The sequence below is a fragment of the Podarcis muralis genome, chromosome 9 (assembly GCF_964188315.1).
Source record: "Podarcis muralis chromosome 9, rPodMur119.hap1.1, whole genome shotgun sequence".
Lineage (NCBI taxonomy): Eukaryota > Metazoa > Chordata > Lepidosauria > Squamata > Lacertidae > Podarcis > Podarcis muralis.
In genome coordinates, this window is record NC_135663.1 from 12,467,207 (window position 1) to 12,485,615 (window position 18,409).

The 18,409-nt window shown below is 46.2% G+C and overlaps 1 protein-coding gene across 2 annotated transcripts in view; it reads left to right on the plus strand.

Annotated features, from left to right (window-relative positions):
- The first annotated feature begins 13,798 nt into the window (after positions 1 to 13,798).
- Positions 13,799 to 18,409, plus strand: part of FGF5 (fibroblast growth factor 5) — a 28,662-nt gene continuing 24,051 nt past the window's right edge. The window contains exon 1 of one of the 2 annotated variants that reach the window (XM_077933771.1): positions 13,799 to 14,571. In XM_077933771.1, the coding sequence (XP_077789897.1) occupies positions 14,211 to 14,571 (361 nt within the window). In that variant the 5' untranslated portion in view covers positions 13,799 to 14,210. The remainder of the gene's footprint in view (positions 14,572 to 18,409) is intronic. The other variant, XM_077933770.1, reaches the window with a different exon arrangement.

Below are 18,409 nucleotides of genomic sequence, written 5' to 3' on the forward strand. Positions count from 1 at the left end.
GCCAGCACTCATTGCTTCTGGTGCCTTTTTAATCAGATTTGTAGAAATGAATAATGTCCTTTTCATAGCAATATGATGAAGCAAAAATGACTTTGTAAAAACACAAGGAACTGCAAGACCTAGCAGTGCTGTGGAATATTCAGATCTAGAAGATGTGCTGACATTGGTTTCAGCTGAACAATCTTTGATTGCATATCATTCTTATGGCTGGAAGAAAAGTCACAGGCCCCATTCCAGAAAGTTAGTAATGACAAACTCCTACTGAAAGTAATCAAACCGAAGTTAGTTATGACTAGCTTGTTCCAAAGAAAGATGGAGCGCACAAGGAGAAGGGGACGACAGAGGACAAGATGGTTGGATAGTGTTCTCGAAGCTACCAGCATGAGTTTGACCAAACTGTGGGAGGCAGTGGAAGACAGAAGTGCCTGGCGTGCTCTGGTCCATGGGGTCACGAAGAGTCGGACACGACTAAACAACAACAACAACAACTTGTTCCATCAACTTCCATGGGAGTCACAACTAAACAGTTTGAAGAACTTTCTCATGGTGTGTAAGAGCTGTTCAACAGTAGAACAGACCAAGATAATAATGCCCACTCACACCATAAAGAGCTCATAACCCACCATGAAGAGCTCATAACCCACCTCCTCTCAGCAGCCAGGAACATCATAGCCAGACACTGGAGAGACCTGTCAGGAGTAAGCATGGACCAATGGTATCAAATAGTATGAAACAGTTTATTGGTTATTAGAAAAACTAACCAATAAACTGAAACTGACACAGGGACAAATAGAAGAAGAAGCCTTCACCCTGGTATCAGGGCCGGATTTAGGTTTGATGAGGCCCTAAGCTACTGAAGGTAATGGGGCCCTTTATATGTCCAGCTGTCCTTTGTCAACAACAACTTGTCCCTGTTTTTTGTGTTGAATATATCCTATATGGTAATTTATGGACCTAATAGGTATTTAAAGCCATTTGCACATGCAGAATGTAGGCACCCTATACACAGAAATGAGCAAACCAGTGATATTTTAGGGAGCTAGCTAAATAGGCAGGGCCCATTACTTACATCACAGGAGCCTACACAACACAAAACACTGTTGCTGTATGTAGGTTTTATTGTATTTGCTTTTTAGCTTATATTTTGGAAATGTATATCCATGTTTTTTTCCTTTAATTTTTTTGGGGCCCCCAAGAGAGTGGGGCCCTAAGCTATAGCTTGTTTAGCTTATACGAAAAAAAATCTGGCACTGTCTGGTATGGCTCCCCTTTATCACATACACAACCCAACAAGACAATGGGGAGAATTTGCCAACAGTATGTGAATCAATCTGGTTAACCTGATTCAAAAACACACACACCACACTCACACATGAAAACAAAGTTCACCACAGCCAATCACAAACAAACAACTACACCCTAGGCCAACCCCAACCTCTCTCACCACCAAAGGAACACAAGCGAAGTAAAGAGAAACCTGCACAAGCGATGCTGACACAAAACCCCCCACATACATTAAGCAGAATAGAAGCATTGCCACCCCACCCCACTCGCCATGCCCCACTCTACCTCTTTCCCTCTTTTCTTCCTAATGTAACACTAATGTCTCAACAAATGTAACTGATCTGTAGAAAATGTAACTTGAAAAGAGACATTGTGCATACAGTGGTACCTCTGGTTGCGAACGGGACCCTGTTCGCAACATGAGCAGAATGCAACCCACGTCTGCATGTGCGCGTGTCACGACTCACCGCTTCTGCGCATGCATGTGACGTCATTTTGAGCATCTGCGCAATGCGCGAGCGGTGAAACCCGGAAGTAAGCTGTTCCGTTACTTCCGGGTCGTATCCTGAAAGAACGTAACCTGAACTGAAAGTAACAAGAGGTATGACTATATTTTTGTAAACCAAGAAATCTTTGATTAAAAATATGTTAAAACAACAACAACAACAGTAGAACAGACAACTTGGGAATGTTGGTGGACATAATATGATTCTATGGATGAAGCCATTGTCTTTCTTGCTCGATGATCTACTAGTTTAGGTGCAACCTGAAAGGCAAGGTCATCTCTAAGCTGATTTTCTCTTTGATCCAAAATGAGTGCACTGAATCCAGGGAGTCACAACACAATAGTTTCATTCATTTTGTGCCCTTGAACCACAGCTTGTTCATAGAATCATAGAATTGCGGAGTTGGAAGGGACCCTGAGGGTCATCTAGTCCAACCCCTGCGATGCAGGAATCTCAGCTAAAGCATCCATGACTGATGACTATCCGACCTCTGCTTAAAAACCTCCAAGGAAGGACAGTCCACAATCTCCAGAGGGAGACCGTTCCACCGTCAAACAGCTCTTGTCAGTCCCCATGAAGCAATGAATCATGGGTCAAATTTTAGCCCCTCGAAGTTAGAACATTGGGTGGAATGATTTCACCAGATAAAACGTGCAAACTAAGATAGCAATTTCCTTTTTCTGAATGCAGCTTTCTCCAGCTGATGCCCCTCAGCCTTTACCACTCTCCCCCCTCCAAAATAAAATAAAAAAGCCCCTCTCCTAAAAGGATCTGGTAATAATCCGCAAAGCATATGAACCGCTAGATGACTGGCAATCCTCGAATCCGTTCCGCTCTATTCTTTTCCAAAGGAATGTCTCCAATCTGACGGCACTCATTCCCCTCTTAACAGATGTTGGAGCCGCGGGCTGCTGGTCCTAAGGGGGAAAGAGGCTGGGTTGTCCTTTATTGACATCCTCTGTCAGAAGTCAATAAACTGTCATTGGGTCTTCAGTAGTCCCAAACAGGTGTTTTCTTCTCCTCTCTGTCTCACTACCAAAACCTCCTAAGATCTTGCCTATCGATGGTCCCCCGGTTACCACTTACCGCTCCCAATGACAGGTGTTCCTCTCTATTACCAGACAACAGGTGCTCCCTTTCTGACTACTGCCAAATGCAAAGGAGACTGGGTGGCAAACAAAGCCCATTTGCAAAAACCGATTGCTGTAATTAAAAGATGCAGGAAGTCCATATTGCGAAACGTAGGAGCATCGGCGAGGAGACTTATAGGCCACAGATTGTGTTGCGGCACATTTCTCCTTCCGAGGCAGAGAACATCTGAACGCACATCTTCCTTTAGTTTGAAAGGGATGGGTTTAGTCGGAAGGGAGCACTTAGCGATGGGGAGAGTCCCTCGCATCCTGAAATGGAAACAGAGCTCATTTTCCATCTGTTTGCAATGCTCCTTTCATAAGCTTTTTTTGCGGTGTGTCGGAAATTGCAACCGCAGCCGAGCATTAGACTCTAACAGGGTCTTAGCAGGGGTGATGCCAGACTGAAATTGTATCTGCACAGGGCACTCGTGCCAGTTTCTTTTCTCCCTGGGAAATTACTCCCACGTAGCACTTGCCTGTGCTTCACTTTCATGAGGATGCACCAACCACAGACCATTTATTGCTAACTAGCTAAAGGCCTGTCAGGTTTGTCAGCCAGGGATGCGGGAATGGGGTCTGGAAATAGAACAGCTAGCTCAAAACAAAAACTACGGCATGATAATGATTACTTCCAAGCTGTGAAAGCTTTGCATGCTGATTTCTGCAGATCAGACTTCTGTTAAGAGCATAAGGGAAATGAAAGAGCCTTTGCTCTGCCCATCTAGATGAGGAACTGTATAGCTCAGGAAAGTGCAGCTTGAGGTCTGGGGTTCCCATGAGGTCCCAATCTCAGTTTCCCAGAAATAACTTTTTCTAATTCTTTGCTTTTTAAATGTGTAACCTGCTTTTTCCTCAAAAAATATAAACCGAAGGGCACTGGCGGAGGAAGAAGAGTGCAGGGGGAGCACATTGCCCCTGGCAGCGCAATTCCGGTGGGGTGCCATTGCAGCTGCCCCCCTGCCCGCGCTGAGTGCCATGCCCCCAGGATAAATGCCACGCCCCCAGGACACGTGCCAGCCCTGCCCCCGCCTGCTCTCCACACACACACACACACACACACACACCCGGTGCTGGAGCATGAAGCTCTGCCACTGCTGAAGGGCTTGCAAAGGTAAAGGGACCCCTGACCATTAGGTCCAGTTGCAGACAACTCTGGGGTTGCGGCGCTCATCTCGCTTTACTGACCGAGGGAGCCGGCGTACAGCTTCTGGGTAATGTGGCCAGCATGACTAAATCACTTCTGGCGAACCAGAGCAGCACACGGAAACGCCATTTACCTTCCCACCAGAGCGGTACCTATTTATCTACTTGCACTTTGACGTGCTTTCAAACTGCTAGGTAGGCAGGAGCAGGGACCGAGCAATGGGAGCTCACCCCGTTGTGGGGATTTGAACCACCGACCTTCTGATCGGCAAGCCCTAGGCTCAGTGGTTTAGACTATATAGCCACTGTATCCACACACACCCCTGGTGCCGGAGCATGAAGCTCCGCCACTGCCAAAGGGCTTGTACCAACCCTTAAAAATAAAATAAAAATAATGTACAACATTATCCCAAGGCCAGTAAATCAAATCATTATATTAGGGAGAATTGCTTTGCAATATTTGTATGAGTCAAAACTGCAAATGAGATATTTGGGTAAAAATTTAGTAAAGTGCTGATGAATTTTCATGGAAACTTTTTAAAAAAATAAAAATAAATTGCAAACAAATGTGGAAATGTGCAGAACTGGAGATTGGGGAAATGTGAAATTAAAAGAAACCAAAATCAACATTCCCCCCGCCACCCTACCCAATTGTGATATAAGTGTCTCATCCAGAAAGGATCAACAGGAACATAGGAAACTGAGAAATACTGAAACGTACTATTGGTCCACCTAACTCAGGATTCTGTACACTCACAACCACAGCTCTCAAGATTTCGGGCAGGAGACAGTGCCAAGACTACACAGAGATGCTTGGGATTGAACCTGGGACTTAGGGGGGGGGAGTTATATTATTTTTTAAAAATGTTAATTTTGTAAAAAACAAAATCAAGGATAACAAAGGTATGTATAACATCTCTGTTTTCCTCTCGTAGATATGAATTTGGTGTGAGCCACTGCTCTCACAGGGCTTTTGAGGTTTGGGCAGAGAGAGAAGGGGGATAATGATCTTGCCTTCTTTTGCCTTCTTGAAGCTCCCTGTAAACAGAGGGAGGGGCCTGACACAGAGGGATAGGGAGTGGAGGGAGAGCTACAAGCCAGTCCAGAAAATCGCTTCATTAAGACAGGAGCAACCTTTAGAAGTCTCCGGGTGTTCTTTGTTCTACTTGCCGATCAGAAGGTCGGCGGTTCGAATCCCCGCGACGGGGTGAGCTCCCGTTGCTCGGTCCCTGCTCCTGCCCACCTAGCAGTTCAAAAGCATGTCAAAGTGCAAGTAGATAAATAGGTACCACTCCAGCGGGAAGGTAAACAGCGTTTCCGTGTGCTGCTCTGGTTCGCCAGAAGCGGCTTTGTCATGCTGGCCACATGACCCGGAAGGTGTACACCGGCTCCCTCAGCCAGTAAAGCCCAGAGTCATCCGCAACTGGACCAAATGGTCAGGGGTCCCTTTACCTTTAACTGTAAGTTAGCCCAGTGTTTCACTCTCTTTCCCTGACTTGCAAGCGACCTTGTCGGCTCCCTGATATGACCACATCTCCTGGTGGCAAATTCCACAGTTTAACTGGGGACTGTGTGAAGATTCTTTCGTCCATCTTGAATCTCCCAGCATTCAGCTTCATTAGATGAACTCCTTCAGTTCCAGAGTCATAAGAGAGGGATTGAACTAAAACCTATCTCTGTCCGCTCTCGCAACTCTGTGCATCATTTCATACGCCTCTCTCATTACCCGCTTGTTCACCTTTCTACTAAAACAAGAAGCCTGTAACATTGCAATCTTTGCTCATACAGGTGTTGCTCAGGGAACGGGAGCATAGGAAGCTGCCATCACACTATGGGTCCATCTAGTGCAGTATTGCCTGAATACTTCAGGCAATACCTGAAGGAGCATCTCCATCCCCATCGTTCAGCCCGGACACTGAGTTCCAGTGCCGAGGGCCTTCTGGCGGTTCCCTCATTGCGAGAAGTGAGGCTACAGGGAACCAGACAGAGGGCCTTCTCGGTAGTGGCGCCCGCCCTGTGGAATGCCCTCCCATCAGATGTCAAAGAGATAAACAACTACCTGACATTCAGAAGACATCTTAAGGCAGCACTGTTCAGGGACGTTTTTAATATTTAACACTGTACTGTTTTTAACACTTGATTGGGAGCCGCCCAGAGTGGCTGGGGAAACTCAGCCAGATGGGCGGGGTATAAATAATAAAGTATTAAAGTATTATTATTATTGTCTACACTGATGCGATGTCAATACAAACTCTTTATATAATCTATACAGAACATTGACCAATATGAAATATATGAAATATGCACTCTTTGCAAAACCAAATAAACAGAAATCTTCTAAATCTGTGAAAGTCACAGAATATGACACTCTTGATGGATTCTCTTGAAAACATAGAACCAAATAAACATAAGTCTTATATGTCTCTGAAAGTCTTTGTGGGCTATGCAAGTCTCTGAGAGAAGCAATAGGCCAGATTCTTATCTGGTGAAAACAGGCCATAAAGCTTTGTTTTATGACGTCCAATGCTGCTGAAGTGGTCCGCAAACAGACGTAGTGAACATTGATTCCAGATACACCCACTGTTTCGTGGAATTATTCTTCAGCACAGCAGGATACAGAAATGCTTCAAAAACCCATCTATATGGTGAATGGAATTGTATGAATAATTGCTATGGAGTTCTACTTCCTTGGAGATTTTTAAACAGAGGTTGGATAGCCACCTGTCACGTATTCTTTAGCTGAGATTCCTGCATTGCATGGGGTTAGACTAGATGACCCTTGGGTCCCTTCCACCTCTACAATTCTACAATTCTATGACTCTATTATTCTAATCCTGACATTAAGCATGTTGGTTATATGAGGTCGGTCACCCACAAAATGCCAGAGCATCAAAGTCTCTTTCCAGCATCCGAGAATGTGCACAGATTTGTGGACAGCAAAGGAATGGTGAGGGTTAATGGGTTCTTGTTATTGTTCTTATTGTAAAAAATGTCACGCATGAGTACTTTTGGAATCCAGTGTGTGCAACGTATATCTGTATATTGGGAAAACATAGATAAACCTGTTGAAAAAGAAGAATGTAAAGGAGAGATTTGGGGAGATGAAAACAAGGACTGTCATGATAATATGCCAGGGATTTGCTTTCATTAAGACACAACATAATGACAAAGCTATGATGCATTTCACGGATCATTGAAAGCAAAATATTATGTATTAGAATGTGAATAATGAATACGTTTGCCCACAAGTACTATTAACGCTGTGATGTTGATTGATGTTTCAGTTTAAATGTAATACATGGTGGTTTTAGGAGCTGCTATTGGTTTTTTAAAAAATATTTGAGTATTGATGAATAAGTGTATGTATTTTGATTGTCCTCTTGAGAGAGGTTTTTTTTTGGGGGGGTGCATCATTGTTTTCAAAACAGTATAAAGAATTTTATTAAAGGAGAAGGTTGTGTTTCTGAAGGAAAGCCAGAGAAAGGAAAATTAAAAGAGGAGATGAGTAAGGGAGAATCACAGTATCATAGGATTGTAGAATTGGAAGGGCCCTGAGGGTCATCTAGTCCAACCCCCTGCAGTGAAGGAGAGTCCACCACCTTGCGTGGGAGTCCATTCCACTGTCAAACAACTCTTACAGTTGTTTTTCCTGTTACTTAGTTGGAATCTCCTTTCTTGTAACTTGAATCCATTGGTTCAGGTCCTACCCTCCAGAGAAGGAGAAAATAAGCTTGCGCCATCTTCCATGTGACAGCCTTTGAGATATTTGAAGATGGCTATCACATGTCCTCTCAGTCTCCTCTTTCCCAGGCTAAACATACCCAGTTTCCTCAGCCATTCCTCATAAAGCTTGGCTTCCAGACCCTTGATCATCTTGGACGCCCACCTCTGTTCACACTCCAGCTTATCAATATCCTTCTCAAATTGTGGTGCTCAGTCAGTTGAGAGTGGATCTGTCAGCAGTACAGACAGCATGGTGGAGCAGAGGAGCCAAACTGATGTCCCAGCAGGTGAGTTGCTGCTGCTTACTGAGAGGGTGAGGAATGAGTTGACAGACAGTCCATTGTGGTGCAAACACACCAGTTGAACCAATCCAATGTTCCTGCCATTGCATTTCCACCTTGAAGCTCTCACCAACCCTTTGCTTCTCCCCCTTTCCCTCTCAGTAAGCAGCAGTGATTCACCTGTCAGGAGGTCAAGGAAGCACCTCCTTCCCAGCTTGCCACCTGCTACTCTCAGTAGGTAAGTGCTAGAATAGTGACATATGAAATCTCAAGATGGAAACCTGTTTTACTTTCATTGTTTGAAATTACAAACAGTGAGGTTCCCTGAGGAACCCACTGGCCTGTTTTGTCTGCATTTCTTTGTGCTGCCATTCCCCCTCGCCCTTAATCATGTCAATTTGTTACTGTGGTTTGTGAAACACAAGAGCAATCAAGTACAACATTCCTAGAGTGAACATGTTTACACATGGGGAGGAATGTATGTCCAGCCAGCAGGTAAACTTCCTGTTTCCTTCTGGGCTAGGACAGACTTCCTCTGCATGTGACTAGAGGTAGGTGTGGCCTCACCTGTGTGGGTAATGACAAAAGCACAGGGCAGGGCAGCCATCTCTCTCTTTTTTGACTACATGCATCGAAGAAGCAACATCCGCTTAGCCAAGGATGCTTTCTTGGCTCCAGCCAAGAGAGGACAAAGGGACTGTCTTCTTATGATATAGTTTCCAGGTATATGTTACTTTTCTAAGCTAAGTCTGCCTTCTGGGATCCGATTGTGAACAGAATGATATGTGAGTAAACTCTTTTTATACTTTTATAGAAGACTGTGTCGTGTCTTATCTTTTATGAGGGAATAAGGGGAAAATACCAGAACAGTTATTATAGAGGCTTTAGCGAGCCTGAGCAAAAGCATCCTCTGCAAGTTTAGAAAGGAGAATGTTACTCTGCTAAAATTGTGAACTTGTTAACACAAGTTTGAAAGGCTATAATCAGACAATATATCCTCTCCTGCATCCCTGAACATTCCCACAGTTACATCATTTAAAGGCCAATTGTTTTTCGTTTTTCTTTTTGTAAATACAGTTTCACTTACAATACACACTGCATTGTGGGTTTTGTAGTCTTAAGGGCTGCATAAACAGTCCTTCTTGCATATGCATCTCTTCCTCAAGGGAACAAAAACGGTTTGTTGTGAAGGGTTAAAAAAAAATCACACCAACACAGATGGTTTGGCACAAAAGAGGTTAAAATAGCATGAGAAAGCGCAGATGGCTTGGTGCAAAAATGTCAAAAAAAATATTGCGAGAATGCAGATATTGCAAGAACACATGATGGTTGTTCTTGTAAGCACAACTCGTAAGTGGATTTGTCAAAGGCATGGTGGATTTCTATGAACAGCTGCCAACTTTTTTGGATCTGGGGTTCAGAAATGGCAGAACTGCTATATTCAACCCAAATTCCACTGTTTTCAAATTTCAGGAGCAACTCTAGGCTAAACTGTTCCAGGAAGAACTTTTATGGAGTGAAGGTCTGGAGAAAAAGCCTTGCGGATTGGAGACAAACACACAGCTGCTCCTATATACGGAAAGTATCATATAGAACTGTAGTCCCCCACCCTACCCCCATAGACCACTTGAAGATAGCTGAAGGTTTTGGTGGACCACTTAATGATTTTTCTGCCTGTTTTAGCACTTGCAATGCACTATGTAAGATGCTGGGTGATTTTTAATTACCACATTTTTTGCTCTATAAGACTCACTTTTTCCCTCCTAAAAAATAAGGGGAAATGTGTGTGCGTCTTATGGAGCGAATGCAGGCTGCGCAGCTATCACAGAAGCCAGAACAGCAAGAGGGATTTCTGCTTTCACTGCGCAGCGATCCCTCTTGCTGTTCTGGCTTCTGAGATTCAGAATATTTTTCTTCTTCTTTTCCTCCTCCAAAAACTAGGTGCGTCTTGTGGTCTGGTGCGTCTTATAGAGTGAAAAATACGGTATATGCTTAATGCTTCTACTTTTTCTTGTATATTGTCTTTTGTATTGTATTATATTGCATTTTCTCATGAGTATGGGGGCAACCCGGGGTGCCAACTTGAATAAAATATTGGGGTGACTGGTAAGCCCTTCCCCACATAATCCATCACATTACAGGTGCACTATTTGAATGGCAATGCCCATCAACATGGGAGAGGGGCAGCCTCCTCAAAAAAAGATAATTTATGGGTGACCAAAGACCTTTGGGCCCCTAGGATTTGAAAGCTATGAATCGGTGTGTGGCATTTGCACTTCAAAATACCATTAAAAACAAACGCCAAGACTTCAGGTTGACTTGAGGCCTAGGGTGTCGACCCCTCACTCTACCCCCTGCTTCTAGGGTGAGACGCTAGTCCAAGAATATCAGCAAAGTATATATATATTAGGGGACATGGGTGGTGCTGTGCGTTAAACCACAGAGCCTAGGACTTGCTGATCAGAAGGTCAGCGGTTCGAATCCCCGCAATGGGCTGAGCTCCCGCTGCTCGGTCCCAGCTCCTGCCAACCTAGCAGTTCGAAAGCACATCAGAGTGCAAGTAGATAAGTAGATAAATAGGTACAGCTCCGGCGGGAAGGTAAATGGTGTTTCCGTGCGCTGCTCTGGTTCGCCAGAAGCGACTTAGTCATGCTGGCCACATGACCCAGAAGCTGTACGCTGGCTCCCTCGGCCAATAAAGTCAGATGAGCGCTGCAACCCCAGAGTTGGTCACGACTGGACCTAATGGTCAGGGATACCTTTACCACATATATATGTATGTATAGATAAGATGATAGATAGATGATAGATGATAGATAGATGATAGATGATAGATAGATAGATAGATAGATGATAGATGATAGATGATAGATAGATAGATAGATAGATAGATAGATAGATAGATGATAGATAGATAGATAGATAGATAGATAGATAGATAGATAGATAGATAGATAGATAGATAGATAGATAGATAGATAGATAGATATTACGATCAGTCAGACACTCTGTGTTTTCGCATTCTGGAGAACATTCGCAGCCGCGCTGGGATTATGATTGTTTTGTTAAGGTAGCGCGCAACTTAATGAATCATATACATCAGGGAAAGGAGAAAGTGGAGAGCGCGTGGGACGGGATAATTCCCGGCTTCTTGCAGGCGAGGAGACAGCCAAGGTCTCACGCACAGGCGTTGTCCTAACCGAAGGGAGTGAGACTCCTGGTGGCGTCGGCGGTGTCTGGATGGGAGCGCGCGCGCGCCTTGAGCATCGCACACGTCGGGTGAATAATTCATTGGCCAGTCAGGTAGAGGCGGGCGGGGCGAGGCGCGGCACGTAGCAAGCCCGGGCCAGTCTTGTTCTGGAGGAGACTCTCATTTGCAAAAAGACAACGTCGGGCGCTCGAATCCTGAGCGTCGCCAGGACGGCCCATTGACTTCACTAGGGCCACCCGCGCCTGCCAACACACCCCACAAGGCGGCCAAGGAAACGGAAGTTTGCCCAGTGAACATACATACACACCTGGGGAGGGGGTTTGATCCCTGGTGGTTTTAAGGAGGAGCAATGACTTCCAATCGAAGGGGTTCAGCTAAATCTTGTACAGTATTTTAAGATAATTTTCTCCCGAGGCCTCCCGATCCGCAACTGCGTTGGAGGCAACACGAAGGCCAAACAGGTGATTTCTGTCCCCCGAGGGTTCGATCCCGGATCCCGTTTCGCAACGTCATTCCTTGCGGATAGGAAGAGCGTTCATCTGGGCATGTACAGAGCAGCATCTCTCCTGTCGTTAACCACAGCCAAACTTAATACTTTTTGGAGGTAAAGAAAGGAGGTTGGTTGTTAGTTCAGAAAAGTGACGGTTCTCAAAGTTTGAGCCTTTGTATCCTTTTTTATTTTTACAGCAATTCTAGTTTTAAACAACAGTGCTTATGATAAATAAGATTGTGAATTTGGGTTTAGTTTCTTTTCCGTGAAGACGCCACTTTAAACACAGCCGGTGGAGCGTCTCACCGATTTCAGTGGGAGCTGCTTCGGAGTAAAGTCCACAAAGACCCGGCATTTTCCCAGTAGGGATGTATGGAAGTGAGAGCTGGACCATAAAGAAGGCTGATCGGCAAAGAATTGATGCTTTTGAATTCTGGTGCTGGAGGAGACTCTTGAGAGTCCCATGGACTGCAAGAAGATCCAACCGATCCATTCTGAAGGAAATCAGCCCTGAGTGCTCACTGGAAGGACAGATCCTGAAGCTGAGGTTCCAATACTTTGGCCACCTCATGAGAAGAGAAGACTCCCTGGAAAAGACCCTGATGTTGGGAAAGATGGAGGGCACAAGGAGAAGGGGACGGCAGAGGACGAGATGGTTGGACAATGTTCTCGAAGCTACAAACATGAGTTTGACCAAACTGCGGGAGGCAGTGGAAGACAGGAGTGCCTGGCGTGCTCTGGTCCATGGGGTCATGAAGAGTCGGACACGACTAAACAACAACAACAAGACCCGGGCTGCTTACAGATTGGGCGGACAGTGAAACGCTGGAAGGCCTGCCTAGTCCAGCTTCCTGTTCTCACGGTGGATAAGCAGATGGCCACGCGAGACCCGCAAGCAGGATCTGAGCGCAACAGCGCTCTCGCCTCCTGCGCCTCGCAGCAAGTGGTATTCGGAGGCGAACTGCCTCTGTCGGTGGAGGCAGAACATAGCCACCGAAGCTAGGAACCAATGATAGCTTCGCCGATACAATCCAAACATCAGGGCTTCAGTGGTACCTGCGCTGGCCTGCCAGAAACATGCCTATTCCGAGACTCTTCTCCAGACCTGAAATAGCTTTCCACCTGGATTTTCCTTTCCTTCCAGCGAGGAGGAGCGTCCCCTGACCTATTCCGCAATCTGCAACCGGATCCACTGCCTAGTTAAACCAGAGTCATGCCGCAGCCCTCAACACAACACTCCTGTCCGTTAAATGTTGCTGGACTACAAGGGCTCCCATCGTCCCTGACCATTGGCTACGCTGGCCGGGGCTGATGGGAGTTGGAGTCCAACAATACCTGGAGAGCCACACAGGTGTCCCCCATCTCCTGCACAAGGGCGCAAGTAATCTCCACTTCCACACACTGAGGCTTACTTCTGAGTAAACATGTTTAGGGTGGCGCTTCCGCGCGCGCACACTTTCCGCCTTCCTTCTTTATTTTATTCTTCATCCCGATCTGCCAAGCCGGAGTGAGCTATGCAAGACCACTGGACGACTATTCTTTTCTAGAAGAAGGTTGCCCCAAGAATACAACACCCTTGTTACATTTTTTTTTAATATTAAAAAAATCAACGTCAGCTCTATTCCAAAGGTAGACTGCCTCTAAAGGTGGACGTTTAGCTATCTCACTTACTGATCGCTCCTCCTCAAGGTGGCTCTAATCTTCTCTAATCTAATGGCCATCGCTAGTACTGGTGGCAGGGAATTCCAGGGACCCCGCTCGGCGGAAATCATCCCGACCTAAGTGGTTTGTGAATTGAGCTGGCTTGATCCTTTCCCCCAACATCACATGAGTATCGGATCCATTCTGTCCCACTCCCGTTCAAGTTGCCTCCAGAGAATGTGGTCTGGCTGGGGGTGGCTATATTTCCCCCCTCCTCCGGGGAGCCCCTTTCGCTTGTCTCCGTTTATTAATTATTCGCAACCCGCGAGCCTTGACGGGGGCGGCGCGGGGGGGGGGACCCGGAATCAGCCTGCTGGTGCGTAAAAGCGCTGCTGGCGCCGAGGGCCGCGCGTCCCTGGTGCGCTCTGCGCTTCTCCAGCGTGGCCAGGGGTGACCCTCGCCTCTCCGCCGCCGTCTTCTTCCTCCTACGTTCCTTCTCCCGCCGGGGGTCTTGCGAGGCGTCCTTCTCTCGCCTCCCCCCCACCCCCCGCCCAGCCTCGGAAGGACTGAAGAAGCGAGCCTCGTTTAGACTCCAGGCATGTAGGGGAGAGCTGTGAGATCACCCGGGTTATAAATATCTCCGTGCCAGCAGCTCCGCGCTCTCGGATCGCGCTCTCCCTCCAGCGGGCCGACGATGCCTTCCCTGCGCGCCGGAGCGCACGCCCGTTTGCCCCAGAGGTGCCGCGGCATTCGCAGCCGCCTCCGCAAAATGCCCTGCGCGTCCCTCCCGCTGGAAGAATGAGCTTGTCTTTCTTCCTCTGCCTTCTCTTTCTCAGCCACCTGATCCTCCTCGCTTTGGCACAGAAGGAGACGTTGCCCCCCAGAGCGCAACTTGGAGACGCGGCTTTGAGTGCCAAAAACAGCAGCAGAAGCAGGCTTGGAAGTAGGAATACTTCCTCCTCCTCCTCCTTTTCTGCCCCTTCCCCTTATTTCGCCCCCTCTTCGGGAGTTCAAGGCAGCGGTTCCGAAAGGAGCAGTTTCCAGTGGAGCCCATCCGGGCGCAGAACCGGCAGCCTCTATTGCAGAGTGGGCATCGGTTTCCATCTCCAAATCCACCCCGATGGGCATGTCAACGGCTCCCACCAAGGCAGTATCTTAAGTAAGTGCGTTTCGCTCCTCTCTCCGCCCCTTGCCTGGGGAACTGGGGCCACTCGGGGACATAAAATTCAATGTTGCAGTTCAGGGTATTCATTCTTTAATTTTTTTAAAAAGAGCATTTTTACTGGTTGGTTTTATAGGAATCTGTGTGTAGATGCTTATTCCTAAACGTTCTTTTAAAAAAACAAAATCGTACACATTTTTAGTCTTGCTCGGTGTAAGTGCGGCTACCTACCTGCCCAGATCCCTTGGGACCCTAAGCCTAAAAACTTTATGCATTTGATGTAAATTCGGTTAAAATGAAAAGCTTGGCTTCTGGGCACACGCTGAAGTCCCTGTGTTGCAGCCCAGAGCCGTTCAGAGGGACGCAGCTCAAAGAGATGGAAATTTCGCCAGTGACTTCGACAGCAAGTAGATTGCTTCCATAGCAGGTGGAGATCCTCATAATCTGTCTTCAATTTGGCCTCTGGAGGGAATGCAGAGAAGCAAGGTGGACTTCCCCACCCCAAACCCCCCAACTCCTTGGCTTGTTGTTATATTGTTTGTCCTTCTTCATAGAAGTTTACAGCCTGATTGGGGAGAGCTGGGAAAAGAGGCCATTCTATGCTGGTGTCTGCATGTGGGATACACAGCATTTTGTAAATGGAAAAGTGCCATTAATAACTTTACTACTACTAATGATGGTGATAATGATAACAATAGTGATGGCTTTAAGCAGGGCACAGACTACTGCAGGTTTTTCCTTGCACAAATCAATGTTTTGGTGTCTTCTTTGCTTTTGAGTGCCTTGCCTCTGCTCACTTCTATTTGAATTGTGGAGTCAGACTGCAGTCTGATAACCCTTTACCTGGGAGTAAGCTCCTTTGAACACGTTGGGCCTTGCCTCTGAACGGACATGGGTAGGATTGCATCACACCTCCTCTGCACACTTTCCCAGAATTAAGTTCCGCTGGGATCTATTTAAAAAGTGAAACAAGCCAGCATCAGCTATAGTACAGTCACATGTGAACAGCTGAATAACACAGCATGTCATGTTCACCTGTTGGTGAACATTTTATGTTTGGCTGATAGGAACCATCAGAAACAGACTGATAATTCCAAATGCAAATGGAAACAGTGATGCGAATAGTGGGAAAGGTCGTGGCTGGGGAGCATACACACTTTGAATAGCCAATGTCCAGCTTATATAGCCAGCAGCCAAACATTAAATGTTTTTCCAGGGCTGTGGCAAGAGGGAAGATTATATATTTAAATGTTCCCACCATCCAAAAATCCTTGTACGTTGCATGTCAGGAAGGAAGGTTTAGATTAGCTAAACTGTATTTCTACATAGAACCCCCACTTTTAAAAGCATCCCCCACTTTCTCAGTTATGAAGTTATGAAATATGCAGTTCTCTGTCAGCAGTCTGATACAGGACAAACTTTACTGCTCAAGTTTCTGTTGCAACTGATTTAAAAAAAAGGTGTGGGAGGGGAAAGCAAACTACTGAGAATAAGAGTGCTTCTTGGGACTTAGCAGAACTGAAACTATTTGCAAGGAGTGGTTAGATTTCTCCAGCAAATTCTAAATGACAATAGGTTTTGTTGTAATATGAAACCATTTTGGCACATTAAGTGGTATTTTTAAATAAAATAATTATGATAAATTTTATTAGGATTTCCCCCTTCAGCATTACTGAAAATGCAAAATCATTGAATTTAGTAAAATGAAAAGATTACTGTCATAAAGTTTATCGAGAGTTTTAAGTTTTCCTCCTGCAGTGCAAAGGGATTAGTGACTATCGCTGAAAGTTTAGTTTTTAAAAAGGAAAAATAGTAATGTTTTAAGTATCTCGCAAGTCCTATTGAAATTCTGGAATGCTGCTGAAGTATCTGATTTCCATGAAACTTTGTTTCCTGGGCCTAATTCTCACTGGGGTGGCAACTTGTATGTCACTCCAGACTGTAGGTTGGAGAAGACTGGACAGCTTCTCCCTGCCCCCTCCCCCCAAAAAACCTCATTGCATGTAGAGATCTAGCATGTCAGGGTGATTGCTAGAGTAGGACCCTTCTCCCTAACCTGCTACTTTTCTGTATACAGAGGCGGAGTTATAGCAAAGAGCCACTCCCTGCAGTCTGGAATTGTGTATCCCTAACTGAGGGATGCGGGTGGCGCTGTGGGTTAAACCACAGAGCCTAGGACTTGCCAATCAGAAGGTCCCGTTGCTCGATCCCTGCTCCTGCCAACCTAGCAGCTCGAAAGCACGTCAAAGTGCAAGTAGATAAATAGGTACCACTCTGGCGGGAAGGTAAACAGCATTTTTGTGCGCTGCTCTGGTTCGCCAGAAGCAGCTTAGTCATGCTGGCCACATAAAGCCTTGGCCAATAAAGAGAGATGAGCACTGCAACCCCAGAGTCAGCCACGACTGGACCTAATGGTCAGGGGTCCCTTTGCCTTTAACTGAGGGTGGGAGGGCACGACATGCAACAGTTCAAATGCAGCCCTCCATCCTCTCTGTCTGACCTCTCAGACTCTCTTGAGGCCACACACCCCACCAGCCATGTTCTGTGCCCCCCCCATCAAGTGCTTTTCTCTGGCGGCTAAAATGTGTCCTTGAACTATCACAGCCCCTCTAGCCTGAATGGAGAGATGCTGGGATGGTGATACAGAAAGTCCTGTTGGCTCTTGCATGGCTGGGATGTAGCCTTCCTGTCTCTTTTGTTGCTCCGCCCACTTTTGGCTCCACCCCCCACCCATCACTTGCACAAATCAGTGGGCCGCAAATTAGCCTGGTAAAACAGGGGTCAGCAAACTTTTTCAGCAGGGGGCCGGTCCACTGTCCCTCAGACCTTGTGGAGGGCCAGACTATATTCTGAAGAAGAAAAAAAATGAGTGAATTCCTATGCCCCACAAATAACCCAGAGATGCATTTTAAATAAAAGAACACATTCTACTCATGTAAACACATGATCCGGCCCCTGGGTCTTAGTTTGCCTACCCATGCAATAAAAGGTTGACTTCATAACCATGCTCTCCCCACTGACTTCTAGGAGAATAATTCTGATTTAAGTAAGATTAGATTAGATTAGATTAGAGGATCTACTTGTTTACCTCTGGCTTCTTGTCTTCTGTGCTCACACCTCTTTCCTAGAATACCTGTGTGGCTCCCTCATTCTCTTTTCTTTATTACTTGTTAATCATTGGAACAAAGACGATGTACTTGCGACATCATTTCCTTTGCATTCAGAAGGTCCCAGGTGCAATCCCTTTACATCCCAAATAACCAAAATCCTACCACTTATTAATTTCTAGGATTTATTGTACTCAGGTTCTGCTTTCGAGCTTCCCACAAGCATCTGCTTGGCTACTGTGAGAAGAGGATGGTGGACTAGATGAGTTTTCGGTCTGATCTTGCAAGGCTTTCCTTATGTTATTAAGAAATAATAATGAATGTTCAGGAAAGGAGCCTGGCAGCCGACTGATGGTGTTGACCCCTGCAGAATCAAAGTTGTGCATTGGTTAGTGTTGGGCTAGGATGGAGGAAATCTGGCTTGGAAGAATCCCTGCATCAGCCATGAAGCTCACTGCATGACCTTGGGCCAGTAACTATCTTTTACCCTAACCTACCTCAGAGGGACACGGGTGGCGCTGTGGGTTAAGCCACAGAACCTAGGACTTGCTGATCAGAAGGTCAGCGGTTTGAATCCCCGTGATGGGGTGAACTCCCGTTCCTCGGTCCCAGCTCCTGCCAACCTAGCAGTTTGAAAGCACATCAAAGTGCAAGTAGATAAATAGGTACCACTCCGGCGGGAAGGTAAACGGTGCTCTGGTTCGCCAGAAGATGCTTAGTCATGACCC